At 38.9% G+C, this 24,404-nt stretch overlaps 2 protein-coding genes across 4 annotated transcripts in view; one reads left to right on the forward strand and one right to left on the reverse strand.

Annotated features, from left to right (window-relative positions):
• ZNF713 (zinc finger protein 713) overlaps window positions 1–12,041 on the reverse strand; it is a 54,367-nt gene extending 42,326 nt beyond the window's left edge. For 2 of the 3 annotated variants that reach the window (XM_036115301.2, XM_036115300.2), the window contains exon 1: window positions 11,734–12,041. The gene's annotated coding sequence lies outside the window, so the exon portion shown is untranslated. The remainder of the gene's footprint in view (window positions 1–11,733) is intronic. The other variant, XM_036115296.2, reaches the window with a different exon arrangement.
• The window catches only part of SEPTIN14 (septin 14), a 73,730-nt gene continuing 61,179 nt past the window's right edge, over window positions 11,854–24,404 (forward strand). The window contains exon 1 of the mRNA XM_078074020.1: window positions 11,854–12,096. Coding sequence (XP_077930146.1) covers window positions 11,854–12,096 — 243 coding nt within the window. The remainder of the gene's footprint in view (window positions 12,097–24,404) is intronic.

The following is a 24,404-nucleotide window of genomic DNA, read 5'->3' on the forward strand; positions in this document are numbered from 1 at the left end:
AGCAGGGAGCCTGATACGGAGCTCTAGGCGACCCTGACATTTTGACCTGAGCTGAAGGCAGACGCTTAACTGGCTGAGCCACCCAGGCACCCCTCTACCATTTTTTAAATCTGATCTCCTTTCTTCTCATAATTTCCCTTTTAATTCCTGTATTGGAAAGATACATACACAAAACTGCCCAAAACCAACCACTCCCCACCCCCAAACAGTGTGTAATTTTTCATACAATACACACATAGACTTTTCCAGAGAAGGCTGTGGGATTACCACAGGCTTTTTCAAATAAGTAACCATGATGGCTTGGAAAGTAACAAATTCCCTTGACTGCCTAAGGAATACCAGAATTATACTCAATTCAGATGAAAAATGACTTTGGACTTAACACCCTTCCCTCCAAGCTCTTCCAAAAATCTGAGTGAACTTTATCGACCGTGTAGAAAACTTCTGTAGTAGTTCTCAATCGGGGCTGTGCATTAAACTCAGCCCAGATTTTAAGTTACACATATGTAAATGTATACATGTCCAGGCTCCACCCAAGAGCTACTAAACCAGAATCTGTTGAGATGAAGTCTGGCATCTACACATTTTTTTTAAGTGCCTCACAAGTGATTCTGATGCAAGCAGGAATTCAGAGCAACTATCAGAGCCTCTCATCTCCTTAACTTCCTCAATGCCAATGATTTTCACCTTCATTCTATTTCAGTCACCTACTTCCAGTACCACAGCACTTTTGAAGTCTTTCTTACCTTATAAAACACTAGACTATGAATCAGGAGACCTTAGGTTCTGGACTGGATGGATGGGTAAGGAAATGAAGACAGGAATGGCTTAACATAATGGAAAAATAGAAAAAAGAGCAGTGTTTGTCATAGTGTGGTCTGAAGATCGCTTGAATCATGCCATTTGCTGAAAAGCAGATTCACTGGTCCTATCCCAGACGTAATGAAATAGCATCTCTGGGGGGTATTCCTGGCCCAGGGACTTGCTTTAAGAAGTATTTCTTCCCTGGAATCAGACCTTTCTCTCTAGACTGACTACAGGCCCGAATCTAGCATGTATCTTCTCATTCCTCTATCTTCAACTTTATCTGTCACTTTTATTGACTCCTTCCTGTCATAATTTAAAACCTTTTACTATATCTCCCAACATTAAAAACTTTCACTGACTATGTGCCCATTTGTAACTACCACCCATTCTTTTTTCAAGGCTACAACTCTTCAAAGGATTGTCAATACTTGTCTCTACTTCCTCATTACCTATTTATTTTTCGATTATCTATGACCTTTCCTCTGTTCACCATCAGCACACCACTGAAACTGCTCTGGGTAGGAATACCAGAAACCCTGATGTTGTTCAAGCAATGGAGTTCGTTACTTCTTGAGCTCTGATGGGTATCTGACACTGCGGACAACTGTGTTTTGCTTTATGTCCACCGTCTTTCTCAGTGAGCTATGCACTAGTCCCTTTTCCTCTTCTTATCATTTACAGATTGTTGTTCCTTAGGATTTTCCATTATCTATTTTTGTTCCCTCCACAGATGAAGTAAAGGCATCTTTACTTGTAAAGTATACATACAAACCTGATCACATCAGTCCTTCACTTTGAAATTCTTTAGTGGCTCTCTACAGTTCTTAGGCTGGAGTACAGGGCCATAAAAAATCCTGTGACCGCTTCCTGACTTCTCAAGCCACTCTCCTGCTTGTTTTTAAGGCTTCATTTACACTGTTCTGCTTTTAAGTCCTTAAGTGTGCCATACTCCCCTGCCCCTCCTCTCCAGATGGTACCTACTCTTCCTTCAGGTCTCAGCTTAAATCAAGGAAGATTTTGGTATCACAGACCAAGTGAGGTCCCTCATTGACATCTTCCTGTTTTTGCTAGCACTTTTTATCATTGTAATTATTTGTATAGTCATTATTTTTATTTATACCTCACCATTGTGTGATGTTAATCTCCATGAAGGCAGGAAGCTGTTCTGTCTTATTTACTATTCTACTTTTTTACGTTTTTTTTTTTTTTTTTAAAGATTTTATTTATTTATTTGAGAGAGAGAGAATGAGAGAGACAGCACATGAGAGGGGGGAGGGTCAGAGGGAGAAGCAGACTCCCTGCCGAGCAGGGAGCCCGATGCGGGACTCGATCCCGGGACTCCAGGATCATGACCTGAGCCGAAGGCAGTCGCTCAACCAACTGAGCCACCCAGGCGCCCTACTATTCTACTTTTAATGCTCTCAGTATGTGGCTCATAGTAGGTACTCAATAATATTTGCTAAGTGAGTAAATAAAAGGGTTCTGGTGTTTACTCTTCTATTTTTTAATTTTTTAACTTTTTATTTTGAACCAATTTTAGACTTATAGTAAAGTTGCAAAAGCAGTACACAATTCCCACATACATTCCACCCCACTTGTCCTAATGTTAATGTTTTATAAGACCAGGGTACAATAATCAAAAGCAGGAACTTAAATTGGTATAATACTATTAATTCAAACTATTCAAAATTTACTAGTTTCTCCACTAATATTTTTTCTCTGATCCAGGATCTCACATGGCATTTAGTTGCTTTTTTCCCCCTTGGTCTTCTCCAATCTATAAGTTCCTCAGCCTTTCTGTCTTTCATGAGCTTACTACTTTTGAAGAGTACTGATGAGTTATTTTACAGGGTCCCTTAATTTGGGTTTGTCTGATGTTTTCTCATGATTGGAAAGAAGTTAAGTATTTTTTGGAATATCACAGAAGTGATTTTGTATCTTTCTTAGTGCATCATATTCATGGGTTTATGCTGCTGATATGCCTCATTAATGATAATTTTAACCTTTATCACTGGGTTAAGGTGGTGTTTACCCCGTTTCTCCATTGTAAAGCTACCATCTTTCTCTTCGCAGCTAATAAATATCTTGGGGAGATACTATACAAATATCTGGATTCTTCTCAAACCCACTAATTTTATTTTATTTTCATTTTTTTAGCTTGCCTTAAGTTTTATTTATTTAAAATTTTTTAAGTTAACATATAGTGCAATATTGGTTTCTGGAGTAGATTTCAGTGATTCATCACTTACATACAACACACGATGCTCCTCACAACAAGTGCCCTCTAATACCCATCACCCACCTAGCCCAACCCCCACCCACATCCCTCCATCAACCCTTAGTTTGTTCTGTCTTTAAGAGTCACTTATGGCTTGCTTCCCTCTCTCCTTTTTTTCTTTTCCCCCTTCCCATATGTTCATCTGTTTTCTTTCTTAAATTCCACATATGAGTGAGATCATATGTGAAACCCACTAATTTTAGCATCCATCAGTGTATCTTGTCTGCAACAATTAGTAATATGGTGTTTGCCTAATGGTGATTTCTCTATTTCTCTCTTTCCCACTAATTTATTAATTGGAATTTTTCTGTAAGGAAAAGCTGCTCCTTATCTCTTATCATTTATTTACTAATTTATTTATATCTCTATAAACTCATGAATATTTATTTTGTTTTATAAACTCCAATATTATCATTATTTATTTTATTGTACAAATTGTTTCAGTTTTGGCTAATAGAAGGCTCCTATGTTATTTTGACCAGCCTCTATCCTATTTTGAGCACTTCCTGGCACCATAAAATGTTTCAGACTCTTGTATTATCCCTGCCCAGCCCTGGAAATCAACTACCTGTCCAACAGCCAGAGTTCCTCTTATTGGAGAAATGCTTAGAAACAAAGATCTGAGTGCTAGGTGTGCTCACTGCTACTGGGGTATCATTGCTTCTAGGCCCTCTAGCAGAGATAGGAAAGATATATATGTATGCATATTAATCATACACATACATACTTCTATTGTGTTCATCTATGTATTAAATGCCATGAGTTCATACTGACACCTGATTCCAATCCAATACCTCAGGGCTCATTTTAGTCTTCTTCCTTTTGTCATTAGTAACTTCTTTCTTCAACAATAAAAAATTGTTGACTCTTAGTATCCACAATATATTTACTTATTTGTTCATTTTAGTATATACATAGTTTCAGAATTAACTCATATCCCTGTGAGAAACACATTTATTAACTTGATTACAGCATTTATGTAGTGTTCTCTTTGTCTTTAGTTATACAGTATCCAACCAAGAGAGTGTTTCCTGAAGTTACTTGAGTTTTTTTCTTTGCCACTTCCTTCAGTGTGGTTATATCATTCACTTGTAATACAGTTATATCCATTTGTTAGTATTTGTATTTATTCTCTTCTATTTACTCTCAGGTGGCTTCCTTCAGCTTTACCCACTGCCATGGTTTCACTGATCATCTCTTCTGAGCTACATAACCACATACATACCCAACTACCTTAGTGGACATCCCCAGGCAGATGTCTCTCAGATTTCTCAAACCTAACATGTCCAAAACTCATTTTCTCTTAAGTCTCTTGTCATATATTTGCAAGAGAGTGAAGTATGTACGAATACCAACTCTACTGCCAAACTGATTGGGTTTGATTCCCAGCTCCACAACTTACTAGCTGTGTGAGTTTGGTTGTGTAAGTTAGTCAACCTTTCTATGCTTCACTTTCCTCATCTGCAAAACTAATAATAATAGTACTTACCTCATGGGTTTGTTGTGAGGATTAAGTGAGTGAATATTCTGAAAACATTTAGAACATAATAGCACATGGTAGCCATATTTACATGTTACATATTATTTTTACTCTCCTATTAAATTCCCTATCTCAATGAATAGCACCAGCAAGCCTGAAACCTGAGTGCCATTCCTGACCTCTCTTTCTTTCCCTTAGTCTCTCTCTTCAATTAAAGTCAAACCCTGGTAAATTTATCCCCTTAAATATGTAGTGAATGCTCCATCTTCAATTCCACTACCTTGATTCAAGCCACTATCATCTCTCACTTTGACTACTGCCACACTCATCGAACTAGTCCTTAACTTTAGTCCAATATTTTCTTCATACTGTAGCCAGACTGATCTCTCCCCACACCCTTTCTCTACCTTGGAAATACCTTCATTTTATTTTCTGACAAATATTAAAACAAAGTTTTTTTGTAGATATAGAAAAGCAGAAAGAAAATCATACCATCACCCAGAGATAACCAGTTACTTTTTTGGGGATATATACTTGCAGTCTTTTTCTATGCAAATATACACACATATTATAATTATATATACATATATATATCATTATTACATATATAATTTTCTTTTTTGAAACGTGGATTTTAATTGACAATATTGTGTATATCACTTCAGGACAGAAGACAAAACTCTAAATATCATTAAAAAATTAGGGTCATACAGTCTCTTCAACAAATGGTGTTGGGAAAACGGGACAGCTATGTGCAAGAGAATGAAACTGGACCACTTTCTTATACCATATACAAATTTAAATTCAAATGGATTAAAGGCCTAAATGTTAGACCTGAAACCATAAAAAATTCTATTAGACCGCACAGGCAGTAATGTCTCTGACATTGACTATAGCAACATTTTTCTAGATAGGTCTCCTGAGGCAAGGAAAATAAAAGCAAAAATAAACTATTGGAACTTCATCAAAATAAAAAGCTTCTGCACATCAAAGGAAACAATCAACAAAAGTAAAAGGTAACCTACTGAATGGCAGAAGATGTTTGCAAATGACATACCTGATGAAGGGCTAGTATCCAAAATACATAAAGAATTTATACAACTTAACAGCCAAAAAACAAATAATCCAATTAAAAATGGGCAGAAGAAATGAGCAGGGGTGGCTGGGTGGCTCAGTCGGTTAACTGTCCGACTCTCGATTTCAGTTCAGGTCTTGATCTCAGGGTTGTGAGTTCAAGCCCTGAACTGGGCTCCACACCAGGAATATTTAAAATAATAAGTAAATAAATAAGTAAGTAAATAAATAAGAAATGAACAGACATTTCTCCAAAGAAGACATCCAGATGGCCAACAGACACATGAAAAAAATGCTCAATATCACTCATCATGAGAGAAATGCAAATCAAAACTACAATAAGATATCACACCTGTCAGAATGGCTAAAATGAACAACACAAGAAACAACAGGTGTTGGTGAGGCTGTGGAGAAAAAGGAACCCTCTTGCACTGTTGGGGGGAATGCAAACCAGTGCAGTCACTCTAGAGAACAGTTTGGAAGTTCCTCAAAAAGTTAAAAATAGAACTACCCTATCACCCAGCAATTGCACTCCTAGGTATTTACTCCAAGGATACAAAAATACAGATTTGAAGGGGTACATGCACCCCAATGTTTACAGCTGCATTATCAACAACAGCCAAACTATGGAGAGAGCCCAAATGTCCATCAACTGATGAATGGATAAAGAAGATGTGGTATATATATACAATGGAATATTACTCAGCCATCAAAAAGAATGAAACCCTGCCATTTGCAATGACATGGATGGAGCTAGAGTGTATTATGCTAAGTGAAATAAGTCAGTCAGAGAAGGACAAATACCATATGGTCTCACTCATATGTAGAATTTAAGAAAGAAAACAGATGAACATATGGGAAGGGGGAAAAGAAAAAGAGACAGGGAAACAAGCCATAAGTGACCCTTAAAGACAGAGAACAAACTGAGGGTTGATGGAGGGATGTGGGTGGGGGATGGGTGATGGGTATTAAAGAGGGCACTTGTTGTGAGGAGCATTGTGTGTTGTATGTAAGTGATGAATCACTGAATTCTACTCCAGAAACCAGTATTGCACTATATGCTAATAAAATTTAAATTAAAAAAATGGTCACTTTCCACACAGAAAAAAAAAAAAAACAAAAACAGATTGTAAAAAAAAAAAAATGTGGCGCGCACACACACACACACACACACACACACACACACACACACACACAGAGGAATATTACTCAGCCATCAAAAAGAATGGAATCTTGCCATTTGCAACAGCATGGATGGAGCTAGAGAATATTATGCTAACTGAAATAAGTCTGTCAGAGAAAGACACATGTCATATGATTTTATTCATATGTGGAATTTAAGAAACAAAACAAATGAGCAAAGGAAAAAAAAAAGAGAAAGACAAACCAAGAAACAGACTCCTAAATATAGAGAACAAACTCATAGTTACCACAGGGGAGGTGGGTAGGGGGGATAAGGTGGGTGGGGGATAGGTGAAATAGGTGATGGGGATTAAAGAGTACACTTATCATGGTGAGCACTGAGTAATATACAGAATTGCTGGATCATTATTGTACACCTGAAGTTAATGTAACACTATATGTTAAGTATACTGGAATTAAAAATTAATAATAAATAAACATAAATATATATTTATACACATATAAATATATAAACAAGTAAATAAAAAATAAAAAAAATTAGTGTCCTAGTACAATCAATGCATGCAATAGCCAAAATTTATTTAACAACTTCATTATTAATAAACTTTTTCAGGAACTTTCTATCTTTCTTTCTTTCTTTCTTTCTGCTGTTATAGACAACAGCAAACAATGTACAGTTTTGGCATAATTCTGTCTGCATATTTCTTTAGGGTAAATTCCTAGCAGTGGAACTGCTGGATCAAAACGAAGGTAAAAAATTATTGAGGAAGGTTGTATCATTTCACTAATTCATCAACCATATATGAGAGTGACCATTAGCCAAGACTAATAAGCATTATTCTTTTAAAATATAATACATAAACAGTATATGATTGCTGCTTTAATATTAATTCTTAGATAACATGGGAGGCAGAACTTTTATATTTTTAGCTTTCATATTTCATCTTTTATAAATTACTCTTTGTGTCATTTGTCCACCTTTCTACCATTTTGCCTTTTATTGATTTGTAAGAATTCTTTATTACAAAGTATATTGTGCTGGAAAGGATTAATTGAATGGGTCTGGGTGGTCCAAACTCTGCACATTTTAAGGAAAGGTTTTAGCCTGGTGTGGTTCCTGAGAGATAACCTATATAATGCCTTGCAACATCCTGCCTGTTAAGAGTGTCTCTGTTAACGACAGATGTTGGCGGGGATGCGGAGAAAGGGGAACCCTCCTACACTGTTGGTGGGAATGCAAGCTGGTGCAGCCACTCTGGAAAACAGTATGGAGGTTCCTCAAAAATTGAAAATAGAGCTACCCTACGATCCAGCAATTGCACTACTGGGTATTTACCCCAAAGATACAAATGTAGGGATCTGAAGGGGTACGTGCACCCCAATGTTTATAGCAGCAATGTCCACAATAGCCAAACTATGGAAAGAGCCAAGATGTCCACCGACAGATGAATGGATAAAGAAGATGTGGTATATATATACAATGGAATATTATGCAGCCATCAAAAGGAATGAGATCTTGCCATTTGCAACGACGTGGATGGAACTGGAGGGTGTTATGCTGAGCGAAATAAGTCAATCAGAGAAAGACATGTATCATATGACCTCACTGATATGAGGAATTTTTCATTTCAGGAAACAAACTGAGGGTTGCTGGAGTGGGGGGTGGGGTGGGAGGGATGGGGTGGCTGGGTGATAGACACTGGGGAGGGTATGTGCTATGGTGAGCGCTGTGAATTGTGCAAGACTGTTGAATCACAGATCTGTACCTCTGAAACAAATAATGCAATATATGTTAAGAAAAAAAAAAAAGAAGAAGATAGCAGGAGGGGAAGAATGAAGGGGGGGAAATCGGAGGGGGAGACAAACCATGACAGACAATGGACTCTGAAAAACAAACTGAGGGTTCTAGGGAGGATGGGTTAGCCTGGTGATGGGTATTAAAGAGGGCACGTTCTGCATGGAGCACTGGGTGTTATGCACAGTGAATCATGGAACACTACATCTAAAACTAATGATGTAATGTATGGTGATTAACATAACAATAAAAAATTTTAAAAAAAAGAAGTGCAAATAAAACCACAGTATGATGCTACTATTAAAAAAAAAAAGTGTCTGTTTACCTGAGGCTTTGTCAGGTCAGAAAGTTTTTGCTAAAATAGGATTTATGGTGGGATTCTTGGGCCATGTGGTATCTCTGGAGGGACTGGAGACTGAAGGTCGGTAACACAGCCAGTCAGCTATGCCTACATGACCAACGTCCAATAAATACTCTGGATGCCAAAGTTTGGATGAGATTCCCTGGTTGGCAATACTGCATATGTGTTATTACACATCACTTCTGGGAGAATTAAACACTATCTGCATGAGTCTTATTGAGAGAAGACAACTGGAAGCTTTGTACCTGGTCTCTCCTGGACTCTGCTCTCCTGCTTTTTTTTTTTTGTTGCTAATTTTAATCTGTATCTTTTCACTGTAATACTCATGCTACTCTAAGTATAACAATTTTGCTGAGTTCTGAGTCCTTTTAGCAAATCACTGAACCTGAGGGTGGTCTTAGGGACCCCTGAACACAGACAGTAAAGAGCAACTCCCTTGTGATAACATAAATAACAAATGTAGTCTCCATGTTATCATTTGTCTTTTATTCTTTGCTTTTTTTTTTAAAGAAGTTAATTTAAAAATTTTCTACATCATAAAATGTTTTTCTCCCCTGTGTAGGTCCTAAGTGTGGGTGAGGGTTTTTTTTTTATTTTATTTTATTATGTTATGTTAATCACCATACATTACATCGTTAGTTTTTGACATAGTGTTCCATGATTCATTGTTTGTGTATAACTCCCAGTGCTCCATTCAGTACGTGCCCTCTTTAATACCCATCACCAGGCTAACCTAACCCCCCACACCCCTCCCCTCTAGAACCCTCAGTTTGTTTTTCAGAGTCCATAGTCTCTCATGGTTCATCTCCCCCTCCGATCTCCCCCCTTCATTTTTCCCTTTCTGTTTTGTTTTTTCCTTACACAAGTTATACATGTTCAGAAGTTTTTTACACATTCTACATGAAAACAAAAGCACACAAAATTTGGGAGTATATGAGTAAGACTGGGTGACCTTCAACCCCTCTCCTATTCTACTTCCCTCCCTGGAAGTAATTCACCGTCAGTCATTTGGTATACATCCTTTTTTGGGTATTTATGAACATATATAATATAACCACATCCCTACTTAATGTAACTCACACCATACTATGTGCCACTGTTCTGCAGCAGCCTTTATTCCCTAAATGTCTTAGAGATCTTTCCTTGTTTGTTAACTTCAAAATAAACTACCTTATTCTATTTTATAGCAGTATAGTATTCTACTGTATGGATCTATCATAATATATTTAACCATATCCCTAGTGAACATTTAAGCTGTACTCATTTCTCACAATTGCAAATAATATTGTAATAAACGTCGTTTTACATACCTCCTTATGTACCTGTGCAAGTATTTCTGCAAGACTGATTTCAGAATGAAATTTCTTTTTTTTTTTTTTTTAATTTCTGAGCCAGTGTGAGCTCATTTAACATTTTGGTAGGTATTGTCAAATTGCCATTCAAAGTGTCTTCCTCAGTCTTACAATTGGTGCCCTTCCCTGGGCACTTTCCTCAACACCCTGTATCATCATTATTTTTATATGTTGCTAGGCTACTGTGTGAAAGATATCTTTGTCTTCATTTGCATTCTATGGTTACTTATGAGGTTAAGCATTAAAAAAATTTGTGCGTGTGTTTTGGTTACCTGTATTTCTTCTAAAAATTGCCTATGTGTATCCTTTGCCTATTTTTTTTTCTTTCTTTTTTTTTTTTTTTTTTTGCTATTAACAGAGGCTCTTTACATATTATGGCCATTAATCCTTTGTCTCTTACACATGTTGTAAATATTTTCATGTGTCTTGTTTTTAGCCCTTTGTTCTTTTTGAATACAGAAATTAAAAATTTTAACATAATCAAATTAATGAATTTTTCCCAGAAGGTTTTGGGCCAGGTTTAGGTAGTTTGGTATGACTACAGCATGATGTGCAAGGGTGTAAAGCAAAACAGTATGCAATATTAAGATCATAAAGGGCTTGGAGGGCACTTCTAAGGAAGTCGACTATTATCCTGATGGCAACAGGGAAACGTAAGTTTTCAACAACACAGTGACTTTCAACAAACATTCCTCATTTAATAATTATCTACTGAGCACCTACTAAGTACCATGATCAAATCTGTCTCTTAGAGAATTATAATTTTTGTACCTTTACATTTTTCACAATTTCAAATACATCAAAAGAAACAGACCATTATGTCAAAGGACATAATTAAGGGAGATTTGCTCTGTCACATATTCAAACGTATTTTTAATTAAAACAAAATGGTATCAGTGCAGAAACTGTCAGATCAGTGAAAGAAACTGTCTGGAAACAGATCAGGGTTTGCAGAATATACACGCCTTCAGAATATAATAAAAGTGTCATTTCAATTCAGTGGGAAAATGATTCAATATCTAATGGCAGGACAAGTGGGAAAAGGCATATTCCTATCTAACAACTTACAACAAAATTAATAACCCAACAAAATACAGGTAGAAATGTAAAAAAGATATTAAAAAATTCTTTAAAAGCAGTAGAAAAAAATAAAGGTGAATGTTTTAATGATCTTGAGACGGGGAAAAACTTTCCAAAAACGATACCCACCCTTGCCCACACAAAAATCAACTGCAGAAGATACCAGAGGAAAATACGTTTATAATCTTGGGATGGGGAGGCCTTTCTACCAGAGAAGGGGTGCGGGTCTCGGGGAAGGCTGAGGGCGCTGCTGGGGGACTCCGGGTCGAACGCGGGCGGCGACGGCGACCCGGGTACCCTCCTCGGGCCGCCGCCAGCCCCTCCCCCTCGCCAGCCTCCCGGCCCGCGGCGCGCCGCACTCACCAGCCTCCACAGACAAAGGGCGCTCTGGGCGGCTCCGCCCCCTCACGCCGCCGCCGCCGCCGCCGCCGCCGGGCCCGACTTAGGCGGGACAGGGTGATGAGGGCCCTACTGCCTGAGCCAATGACGCCCAGCGGCTGGGTCCCTGGGGCTGGACCAGCCGCCCGTGCCAGTCGGGATCTGACGGAAGTTTTCCAGCGATGGCGACCGCGCCGCGCTGGCTTAGGCTCCCCGATACGCATGCGCCAGCGGCGACCTAGGCGGACCGCTTCCCACATGCTGGACTCGGAACTCCCACACGCTCGCTGGTCGGCTTTCACTGGAGCGGCGCTCACCCGGGAGGCTTGGACCTCCGGCCCAGCCCTAGTAGAATTTCGCTTACGGGAGGCGGGGGTGGGGGGTGGGGCGGGGAAGGGGTGGGGGGCGAGTAGGGCCGAGGGCACTCTCACAGTCCCTACCAATGAGAATATCGGACTGCTGGGTTCCCGGCCGGTGTAGCTGCTGCATCCGGAGGAGGCGACGCCAGAAGTCCTCGCCCTTCTGAGTCCTGGAATACCCGTCCCCCGCCCTCCCTTTTGTATTGAGAGACTCAAAATATAATGATAATGAATGAATACAGTTTTCTTGTTTGTAATACAGGTCTGATGAGAAGAATGAAATTCTTTTAATAGGGATAACATTTTGCTTAATTGGGATGCCACCTCCAAAATGGATCGCAACGGTTGATCTGTTAATGCTAGTCTATTTCATCCTTGAAAACTTTTTGAATAGATAGGTACTGTCAAATGCTGACATTCACAAGCCTATGATTTAAACTGAACATATTAATTGCTTGGATGGCATTCATAGAATCCCATAATTTTTTCCCCTTATATTTGCTTTTTAGCATGTCAAAAATGGCAGCTCCTCAACTACACAGTTAAATGGATTGCGAAATACAGAAATGTCCTTTGCACTTGCATAAAGCCTTTTTTAAATTAAATGAATATTCTAAATAAAATAAAATCTTTTTAATTAAATGAATATTTGACAGAGACAGAGCAGGAGACCACAAGCAGGGGGAACAGCAGTGGGAGAGGGTGGAGCAGCAGAGGCAGAGGGAGGAGCAGCAGAGGCAGAGGGAGAAGCAGCAGCTCCCCCGCCCCGCCCCCCCACAAGCAGGTAGCCAGATGTGGGACTCGATCCCAGGATCCTAGGATCATGACCTGAGCCAAGGCAGTCGTTTAACTGACTGAGCCACCCAGGTGTCCCATGAAATTGAAGTTTAATCCCAGTATAGTTAAAATTAGTTTATATTACTTTCAGGTGTAAAATATAGTGATTCAACAATTCCATATATTGCTCAGTGCTTATCGTGATAAGTGTATTCATATCCTCCTCACGGATTTCACCCATCCACCCACTCACCTACCATCTGGTAACCATCAGTTTCTTATCTAGAGTTAAGAGTCTGTTTCTTGGTTTGTTTCCCCCCCCCCACCTTTGCTTGTTTGTTTTGTTTCTTAAATTCCACATATGAGTGGCTCTTTCCATAGTTTGGCTATCGTGGACATTGCTGATATAAACATTGGGGTGCACGTACCCCTTTGGATCACTACATTTGTATCTTTGGGGTAAATACTCAGCAGTGCAATTGCTAGGTCATAGGGTAGCTCTATTTTCAACTTTTTGAGTAACCTCCATACTGTTTTCCAGAGTGGCTGCACCAGCTTGCATTCCCACCAACAGTGTAGGAGGGTTCCCCTTTCTTCACATCCTCACCAACATCTGTCATTTCCTGACTTGTTAATTTTAGCCATTCTGACTGGTGTGAGGTGGTATCTCATTGAGGTTCTGATTTGGATCTCCCTGATGCTGAGTGATGTTGAGCACTTTTTCATGTGTCTGTTGGCCGTTTGGATGTCTTCTTTGGAAAAATGTCTGTTCATGTCTTCTGCCCATTTCTTGATTGGATTATTTGTTCTTTGGGTGTTGAGTTTGATAAATTCTTTATAAATTTTGGATACTAGCCCTTTATCTGATATGTCATTTTTTAAATTTTTATTTTATTTTATTATGTTATGTTAGTCACCATACAGTACATCATTAATTTTTGATGTAGTGTTCCATGATTCATTGTTTTCGTATAACACCCAATGCTCCATGCAATACATGCCCTCCTTAATACCCATCACCGGGCTAACTCATCCCCCCACCACCCCCAAAACCCTCAGTTTTTTTCTCGGAGTCCATAGTCTCTCATGGTTTGTCTCCCCCTCCGATTCCCCCCCTTCATTTTTCCCTTCTTTCTCCTAATGTCCTCCGTGCTATTCCTTATGTTCCACAAATAAGTGAAACCATATGATAATTGGCTTTCTCTGCTTGACTTATTTCACTTAGCATAATCTCCTCCAGTCCCATCCATGTTGATGTAAAAGTTGGGTATTCATCCTTTCTGATGACTCAGTAATATTCCATTGTATATATGGACCACATCTTCTTTATCCATTCATCTGTTGAAGGACATCTCGGCTCTTTCCACAGTTTGGCTATTGAGGATGTTGCTGCTATGAACATTGGGGTGCATACAGCCCTTCTTTTCACTACATCTGTGTCTTTGGGGTAAATACCCAGGAGTGCAGTTGCTGGATCATAGGGTAGCTCTATATTTAATTTTTTGAGGCACCTCCACACTGTTTTCCAAAGTGGCTGTACCAACTTGCATTCCCACCAACAGTGTAAGAGGGTTCCCCTTTCTCCACAACCTCTCCAACATTTGTTGTTTCTTGCCTTGTCCATTTTTGCCATTCTAACTGGTGTAAGGTGGTATTTCAATGTGGTTTTGATTTGAATTTGCAAATATCTTCTCCCATTCTGTCAGTTGTCTTTTGGTTTTGTTGGCTGTTTCCTTTGCTGTGCAAAAGCTTCTTATCTTGATGAAGTCCCAATAGTTCATTTTTACCCTTGCTTCCCTTCCATTTGGCGATGTTTCTAGGAAGAAGTTGCTGTGGCTGAGGTCGAAGAGTTGCTGCCTGTGTTCTCCTCAAGGATTTTGATGGATTCCTGTCTCACATTTAGGTCTTTCATCCATTTTGAGTTTATTTTTGTGTGTGGTGTAAGGAAATGGTCTAGTTTCATTCTTCTGCATGTGGCTGTCCAATTTTCCCAGCATCATTTGTTGAAGAGACTGTCTTTTTTCCATTGGACATTCTTTCCTGCTTTGTCGAAGATTACTTGACCATAGAGTTGAGGGTCCATTTCTGGGCTCTCTATTCTGTTCCATTGATCTATGTGTCTGTTTTTGTACCAGTACTATACTGTCTTGATGATTAAAGCTTTGTAATAGAGCTTGAAGTCTGGAATTGTGATGCCACCAGCTTTGCTTTTCTTTTTCAACAATCCCCTGGCTATTCAGGGTCTTTTCTGTTTCCATACAAATTTTAGGATTATTTGTTCCATTTCTTTGAAAAAAGTAGATGGTATTTTGATAGGGATTGCATTAAATGTGTAGATTGCTCTAGGTAGCATAGACATTTTAACAATGTTTATTCTTCTGATCCATGAACTTGGAATGTTTTTCCATTTCCTTGTGTCTTCCTCAATTTCTTTCATGAGTATTCTATAGTTTTCTGAGTACAGATCCTTAGCCTCTTTGGTTAGATTTATTCCTAGGTACCTTAGGGTTTTGGGTACAACTGTAAATGGGATCGACTCCTTAATTTCTCATTCTTCTGTCTTGTTGTTAGTGTATAGAAATGCCACTGATTTCTGTGGATTGATTTTATATCCTGCCACTTGACTGAATTCCTGTATGAGTTCTAGCAGTTTTGGGGTGGAGTCTTTTGGGTTTTCCACATAAAGTATCATATCATCTGCAAAGAGTGAGAGTTTGACTTCTTCTTTGCCAATTAGGATGCCTTATATTTCTTTTTGTTGTCTGATTGCTGAGGCTGGGACTTCTAGTACTATGTTGAATAGCAGTGGTGATAGTGGACATCCCTGCCATGTTCCTGACCTTAGGGGAAAGGCCCTCGGTTTTTCCCCATTGAGAATGATATTCACTGTGGGTTTTTCATAAAGGGCGTTTATGATATTGAGGTATGTACCCTCTATCCCTACACTGTGAAGAGTTTTAACCAAGACAGGATGTTGTACTTTGTCAAATGCTTTTTCTGCATCTATTGAGAGGATCATATGGTTCTTGTTCTTTCTTTTATTAATGTATTGTATCACATTAATTGAATGCGGATTTTGAACCAAACTTGCAGCCCAGGAATAAATCCCACTTGATGGTGGTCAATAATCCTTTTAATGTACTGTTAGATCCTATTGGCTAGTATTTTGGTGAGAATTTTTGCATCCATATTCATCGGGATATTGGTCTATAATTCTCCTTTTTTGATAGGGTCTTTGTCTGGTTTGGGGATCAAGGTAATGCTGTCCTCATAAAATGAGTTTGGAAGTTTTCCTTCCATTTCTATTTTTTGGAACAGTTTCAGAAGAATAGGTATTAATTCTTCTTGAAATATTTGGTAAAATTCCCCTGGGAAGCTGTCTGGCCGTGGGCTCTTGTTTTTTGGCACATTTTTGATTACTGCTTCAATTTCCTTAGTGGTTATAGGTCTGTTCAGGTTTTTTTTTTTTTTTTTAAAGATTTTATTTATTTATTTGACAGAGAGAGACACAGCGAGAGAGGGAACACCAGCAGGGGGAGTGAGAGAGGGAGAAGCAGGCTTCCCGCGGAGCAGGGAGCCCGATGCGGGGCTCGATCCCAGGACCCTGGGATCATGACCTGAGCCGAAGGCAGACGCTTAACGACTGAGCCACCCAGGCGCCCCTGTTCAGGTTTTCTATTTCTTCCTGGTACAGTTTGGGTAGTTTAGATGTCTCTAGGAATGCATCCATTTCTTCGAGATTGTCTAATTTGCTGGCATATAGTTGCTCATAATACATTCTTAAAATTGTTTGTATTTCTTTGGTGTTGGTTGTGATCTCTCCTCTTTCATTCGTGATTTTATTTATTTGGGTCCTTACTCTCTTCTTTTTGCTAAGTCTGGCGAGGGGTTTATCAATCTTATTAATTCTTTCAAAGAACAAGCTCTTAGTTTTGTTATCTGTTCTACTGTTCTTTTGGTTTCTATTTCATTGATTTCTGCTCTGATCTTTATTATTTCTCTTCTCCTGCTGGGTTTAGGCTTTATTTACTGCTCTTTCTCCAGCTCCTTTAGGTGTAGGGTTAGGTTGTGTTTTTCAGACCTTCCTTGTTTCTTGAGAAAGGCTTGTAGTGCTATATACTTTCCTCTTAGGACCGCCTTTGCTGTATCCCAAAGATTTTGAACAGTTGTGTTTTCATTTTCATTTGACTCCACGAATTTTTTAAAATTCTTCTTTCCTTGTTGACTCATTCATTCTTTAGTAGGATGCTCTTTAGGCTCCATGTATTTGAGTTCTTTCCAACTTTCCTCTTGTGATTGAGTTCTAGTTTCAAGGCTTTGTGGTCTGAAAATATGCAGGGAATGATCCCAGTCTTCTGGTACTGGTTGAGACCTGATTTATGACCCAGGATGTGATCTATTCTGGAGAATGTTCCATGTGCACTAGAGAAGAATATGTATTCTGTTGCTTTGGGATGGAATGTTCTGAATATGTCTGTGAAGTCCATCTAGTCCAGTGTGTCATTTAAAGCCCTTATTTCCTTGTTGATCTTTTGCTTAGATGATCTGTCCATTTCAGTGAGGGAGGTGTTAAAGTCCCCTACTATTATTGTGTTATCGATGTGTTTCTTTGATTTTGTTATTAATTGGCTTATGTAATTGGCTGCTCCCATGTTAGGGGCATAGATATTTACAATTGTTGGATATTCTTGTTGGATAGACCCTTTAATTATGATATAGTGTCCTTCCTCATCTCTTATTATAGTCTTTGGTTTAAAATCTAATTTGTCTGATATAAGGATTGCCACCCCAGCTTTCTTTTGGTGTCCATTAGCATGGTAAATGGTTTTCCACCCCCTCACTTCCAATCTGAGGGTGTCTTTGGGTCCAAAATGAGTCTCTTGCAGACAGCATATCTATGGGTCTTGTTTTTTTATTCAATCTGATAGCCTGTGTCTTTTGATTGGGGCATTTAGCCCATTTACATTCAGGATAACTATTGAAAGATATGAAATTAGTGCCATTGTATTGCCTGTAAGGTGACTGTTACTGTATATTGTCTGTGTTCCTTTCTGGTCTATGTTGCTTTTAGGCTCTCTCTTTGCTCAGAGGACCCCTTTCAATATTTCTTGTTGGGCTGGTTTGGTGTTTGCAAATTCTTTTAGTTTTTGTTTGTCCTGGAAGCTTTTTAATCTCTCCTTCTATTTTCAATGACAGCCTAGCTGGATATAGTATCCTGGCTGCGTATTTTTCTCGTTTAGTGTCCTGAATATATCATGCCAGTCCTTTCTGGCCTGCCAGGTCTCTGTGGATAGGTGTGTTGCCAATCTAATGTTTCTACCATTGTAGGTTACAGATCTCTTCTCCTGAGCTGCTTTCAGGATTTTCTCTTTATCTCTGAGACTCGTAAGTTTTACTATTAGATGTTGGGGTGTTGACCTATTTTTATTAATTTTGAGAGGGGTTCTCTGTACTTCCTGGATTTTGATGCCTGTTTCCTTCCCCAAATTAGGGAGGTTCTCTGCTATAATTTGCTCCATTATACCTTCTGCCCCTCTCTCTCTTTCTTCTTCTTCTGGGATCCCAATTATTCTAATGTTGTTTCATCTTATGGTATTGCTTATCTCTCGAATTCTGCCCTCGTGATCCAGTAGTTGTTCTTGCTGATCTTCTCGGGGAGGGGCCTGTTGCAGTCATTCTCAAATGTCTTTGCTGGAGACAGAATTGCCCCGCCCTTGCCAGGGGCCAGGCTAAGTAATCTGCTTGGGTTTGCTCTCGGGAGCTTTTGTTCCCTGAAGGCTCTCCATACAGCTTTGGAAGATGAGAATGAAAATGGCGGCCTCCCAATCTCCGTCCCAGAGGAGCCGAGAACTCAGGGCCCCACTCCTCAGGGAGCCCCAGGGAAAAAGTCAATCACTCCTGTCTCCCTGGTCTCCTGCTGCACTCCATGCTCACCTGGCCTGTGACCGAGCATTTCTGTCTCTGGCACCCGACCCCGTGTGGAGTCTCCAAACCCAGCCGATCCCTGCAGTGTGCTCCCATGCCACTCCTCCTGGGGGAGGAAGGTGAGTCTCCCCGGATCTGTTGCTTGTTGGGTCCATGCTGGAAGAGCAGTGGCCCGACTGTGTGGGGGCGGGGGGGTGGGTAATGGTTTACAGCAACCCCGAGCTGAGAGCCCACTCCTCGGCTCCGTCTTTGCAGCCAGCTTCCCCGCTCTGATACCTGGGAACTCTGCTGCACTCAGGCACCCCCGGTCTTCCTGTGACCCCCAGGGTCCTGAGAACACACTGTCCCATGAGGGTTCTACCCCCCACTTGGCCACTGGAGCGACATCCCTCAGTGGAGCAGACTTCTTAAAGTTCCAATTTTGTGCTCTGCTGCTCTATCACTTGCCGGTAGCTGGCTGACAGAGGCTCCCTCCCCCCGCTGTCTATCTTCCCAAATATGCCTCGGATTCACTTGTCCGCACATCCTACCTTCCAGAGAGTGGTTGCTTTTCTGTTCAGAGAGTTGCTGCTATTCTTTTCTTTGATCTCCTGTTGAGTTCATAGGTGGTCAGAATGGTTTGATACCTATCTAGCTGAATTCCTAGGACCAGACGAAATTTAGGTCTCCTACTCCTCTGCCATCTTGCTGAGCTTTCTGCCTCAACTAAATTGAATTTAAATGAAAAACTTAAAAAAGGAAGAAACTTCTGACACATGCTACAACATGGATGAACCTTGAAGATATTATGCTAAGTGAAATAATTCATTCACAAAAGGACAAATATATGATTCCACTTACATGGGATACCTAGAGTATCCAAATTCTGACATTCACAGTAAGTACAAAGATTGCCAGGGGCTGGGGTGGGGTGAAGGGGATGGCCAGTTGCTCTTTAATGAGTATAGTCAGTTTGAGAATAGGAAGAGTTCTGGAGATGAAAGGTGGTGATGACTATACAACAATGTGAATTTATTTAATACCACTGAACTTAATATGGTAAATTTTACATAATAAGGTGACTATATTCTAACTTAATATAAAAAAGCAAAAAATTAAAAGATAACTCAATTACCATATCTGCTTCTACATCCAATCATTTGAAATATGTTATCTTGGTTGATGTTTCTGAAGAAAATCTGGTTTCATATAGATATGTAGTTGGAGAAAAGGAATCAAGTAGTTTTCTCACATAATTGTTAATGTTTTTTTTGATATGCCACTAAAATGTGACAAGATAAGTTGCAATGTAGAATCTGAAACCACATTAAAGAACTTTTTGTTTTATTACATTAAGATCTGTTGTTCTATCTCACTCTCCAAATACATCTTGAACTCACATATAACTTTGTAATATAATGCATTGGTCATTTGGAAAATATCTGTTCATGTTTTTCAACCCAGTGTTTCTTGGCTGAGGGTGATTTTACCCTTTGGGAAATATTTGGCAATATCTGGAAATGTGTTTGGTTGTCACACTCAAGTCTTGCTACTGTCATCTACTAAGTAGAGGCCAGAGATTCCACTAAACATCTTTTTTTTAAATTTTATTTTACTTTGTTATGTTATGTTAGTCACCATACAATACCTCATTAGTTTTTGATGTAGTGATCCACAATTCATTGTTTTCCTATAACACCCAGTGCTCCATGCAGTACATGCCCTCCTTAATACCTGTCACTGGGCTAACTCATCCCCCCATCCCCCTCCCCTCTAAAACCCTCAGTTTGTTTCTCAAAGTCCATAGTCTCATGGTTCGTCTCTCCCTCCGATTTCCCCCCCTTCATTTTTCCCTTCCTTCTCCTAATGTCCTCCATGCTATTCCTTATGTTCCACAAATAAGTGAAACCATATGATAATTGACTTTCTCTGCTTGACTTATTTCACTTAGCATAATCTCCTCCAGTCTCCTCCATGTTGATGTAAAAGTTGGGTATTCATCCTTTCTGATGGCTGAGTAATATTCCATTGTATATGTGGACCACATCTTCTTTATCCATTCATCTGTTGAAGGGCATCTCAGCTCTTTCCACAGTTTGGCTATTGCGGACATTGTTGCTATGAACATTGTGGTGCATATGGCCCTTCTTTTCACTATGTCTGTGTCTTTGGGGTAAATACCAGTAGTGCAATTGCTGGGTCATAGGGTAGCTCTATTTTTAATTTTTTGTGGAACCTCCATACTGTTTTCCACAGTGGCTGTGCCAACTTGCATTCCCACCAACAGTGTAAGAGGGTTCCCCTTTCTCCATAACGTCTCCAGCATTTGTTGTTTCTTGCCTTGTCCATTTTGCCATTCTAACTGGTGTAAGGTGGTATGTCAATGTGGTTTTAATTTGAATTTCCCTGATGGCTAATGATGATGAACATTTTTTCATGTCTGTTAGTCATATGTATGTCTTCTTTGGAGAAGTGTCTATTCATGTCTTCTGCCCATTTTTTGACTTGATTATCTGTTTTTTGGGTGTTGGGTGTTGATCTTGGTTACCAGCCCTTTATCGGTAGTGTCATTTGCAAATATCTTCTCCCATTCTGTGGGTTGCCTCTTTGTTTTGTTGACTGTTTCCTTTGCTGTGCAGAAGCTTTTTATCTTGATGAAGTCCCAAAAGTTCATTTTTGCTTTTGTTTCACTAGTCTTTGGGGACATGTCTTGAAAGAAGTTGCTGTAGCTGATGTCAAAGAGGTTACTGCCTATGTTCTCCTCTCGGATTTTGATGGATTCCTGTCTCACATTGAGGTCTTTCATCCATTTTGAGTTTATCTTTGTGTATGGTGTAAGAGAATGTTCGAGTTTCATTCTTCTGTATATAGCTGTCCAATTTTCCCAGCACCATTTATTGAAGATGGTCTTTTTCCATTGCATATTTTTTCCTGCTTTGTCGAAGATTATTTGACCACAGAGTTGAGGGTCCCTATCTGGGCTCTCTATTCTGTTCCATTGGTCTATATGTCTGTTTTTGTGCCAGTACCATACTGTCTTGGTGATCACTGCTTTGTAATATAGCTTGAAATCAGGCAACGTGATGCCCCCAGCTTTCTTTTTCTTTTTCAACATTTCCTTGGTGATTCAGGGTCTTCTCTGATTCCATACAAATTTTAGGATTGTTTGTTCCAGCACTTTGAAAAATGTCACTGGAATTTTGATCGGGATGGCATTGAAGGTATAGATTGCTCTGGGTAGCATAGACATTTTAACAATGTTTATTCTTCCGATCCATGAGCATGGAATGTTTTTCCATCTTTTTGTGTCTTCAATTTCTTTCATGAGTGTTCTGTAGTTCCTAGAGTATAGATCCTTTACCTCTTTGGTTAGGTTTGTTCCAAGGTATCTTATGGTTTTTGGTGCTATCGTAAATGGAATCAATTCTCTAATTTCTCTTTCTATAGTTGCATTGTTAGTATATAAGAAAGCAACAGATTTGTGTGCTTTGATTTTGTATCCTGCCACATTACTGAATTGCTGTATGAGTTCTAGTAATTTGGGGGTGGAGTCTTTTGGATTTTCCACATAAAGTATCATGTCATCTTTGAAGAGAGCGAGTTTGACTTCTTCTTTGCCAATTTGAATACCTTTTATTTCTTTTTGTTGTCTGATTGCTGTTGCTAGGACTTCTAGTACTATGTTGAACAATAAGAAATGGCACTAAACATCTTACAGCCCCTTCATAACAAATAAGTATACAGCCTCGAATGTCAGTAGTTGGGAAACCTAGTGTGTTTAATGCTGACGTACTTCATTATACAATATCAAAATTTTACATGTGTTAATATTACCACTAATCTTTTAGGGATAATTTGTAAGCATTAGGAATCTGTCAGGATCATGATGGTGGATATGAGTTCTCTAAAAACTCTAAGACTCAAATTTTACCATTTGTAACATATATTTCCAGTTATTTTCCTTCATGTTACAAAGCACATTTTATTCATTTTCAAGAAACTGTCCTAGAAATAATAAAGCCTGAAAACTAATGTTGTCAGTTGTTTTTTCAATGGAAATTGGTGTTCCTTGACAAAAGGAGTTATTATTTCTCAGAACCATAACTTGTTTTACCTAAGACATCCATCACACTTGCGTAGTATAAATATTTAAAGGTACTCACCTTCTTTTTCTTTTTGCATGAATGTGTGAAGTGACTAACACAAGGGCTAATAATACAATTTGGTGCCACTGCCTTTATTAAAGTAGCAGCAGTTCTACCTACCATTGCTTTTGAATCATCAGTGCAAAAGTCAACACATTGGAAAAAACAAACACCTTCATATTAGAAAAAAAATTGACCTTATGGATTCCCTGAAAGAGTGTCAGTGATCTCCAGAGTCCTAGGGAACATGCTTTGAGAATTTTGCTCACGACTTATGTGACAGAAGTAAACTCCAATTTGTTTAAGGCACAGTTAATTAGTTTTTAAAATACAAGATAACTTGTATCTCCAGTTTTCAAGCCATCTCGTACAGGCTTGCCAAAAGTCAGCAGTTAGAGATACTTTTTCTCTGAAAATATTTTTCTCTTTTTTACAGCTTTCTTAAGATGTGACTGACAAATAAAACTATTTGTATTTAAGGTACACAATGTAATGTTTTGATATACATATACATTGTGAAATAATTATCCTAATAAAGCTACCATTACCTCACATAGTTACCATTGTGTGTGGGGAGGGTGTGGGGGAAGAACACTTAAGATCTACTCTTTTAGCAAATTTCAAGTATGCAATACAGTATTATTAACTATAGTCACCATGGTATATAGATCTGCAGAACTTTTTCATCTGCATAACTAAAACTTGAAACTCTTGAATTATAGTAACATTTCAAATTCTGAGAGGATAGGTAGAAAAACTTAAGAAACAATTCTTTTTTTTAGTGGTTTAGATGTTTATTGTTAATTGCAATTAAAGGCTGGAAATACCCATCACTAAGTTCTGCTAAATAGTATAGAACCTTCATATATACTAGACTAGAGTAAACCATACCATAAAACAGAACGCTATCTGTATTAGAGGACACTATTTGCTAGAAAGGAAAAAATGAGGTCAATATATACAAAAAAGAGGAATAATCCTCAGGATGTATCAAGTGAAGAAACCATGATACAGAGCCATTCTTTGATTCTGTTTGCTTTTCTTTTTGCTATACTTGTATATAATATTTCCTTTTAAATCATGCCTCATATTCTCATATCTTTGTGCTGTACTCAAAAGTAGGGTAACATGTCCTTCTCAGGCAGTTCTGCTTAGAAATCAGCACAACATGCTCTTTTGTACCTCACCTCCCTTGTTCCACAGTGTTGCAAACACAGTGAATATTTGGTTCATAACTGGGGACAGTAGAAAGAACACCAGCTTTGGATCAGTTCAGACCTGTGTTTGCTGCATAATTGAAATCTTGGGCAAGTAAGTTACTTGAATTTTTCTGAATCTGAATTTTCTCACTTGGCATATGGCAAAAAAATATGTATATATCTATCTACTATGAGATTAAAGGAGGTGAAGCACATAAGCTGTCAGCACAATGCTAGGTGCATAATAAGAGCATCATAAATGAAAATTATTA

This window comes from Halichoerus grypus, chromosome 6 (assembly GCF_964656455.1).
Source record: "Halichoerus grypus chromosome 6, mHalGry1.hap1.1, whole genome shotgun sequence".
In the NCBI taxonomy this organism is placed as follows: domain Eukaryota; kingdom Metazoa; phylum Chordata; class Mammalia; order Carnivora; family Phocidae; genus Halichoerus; species Halichoerus grypus.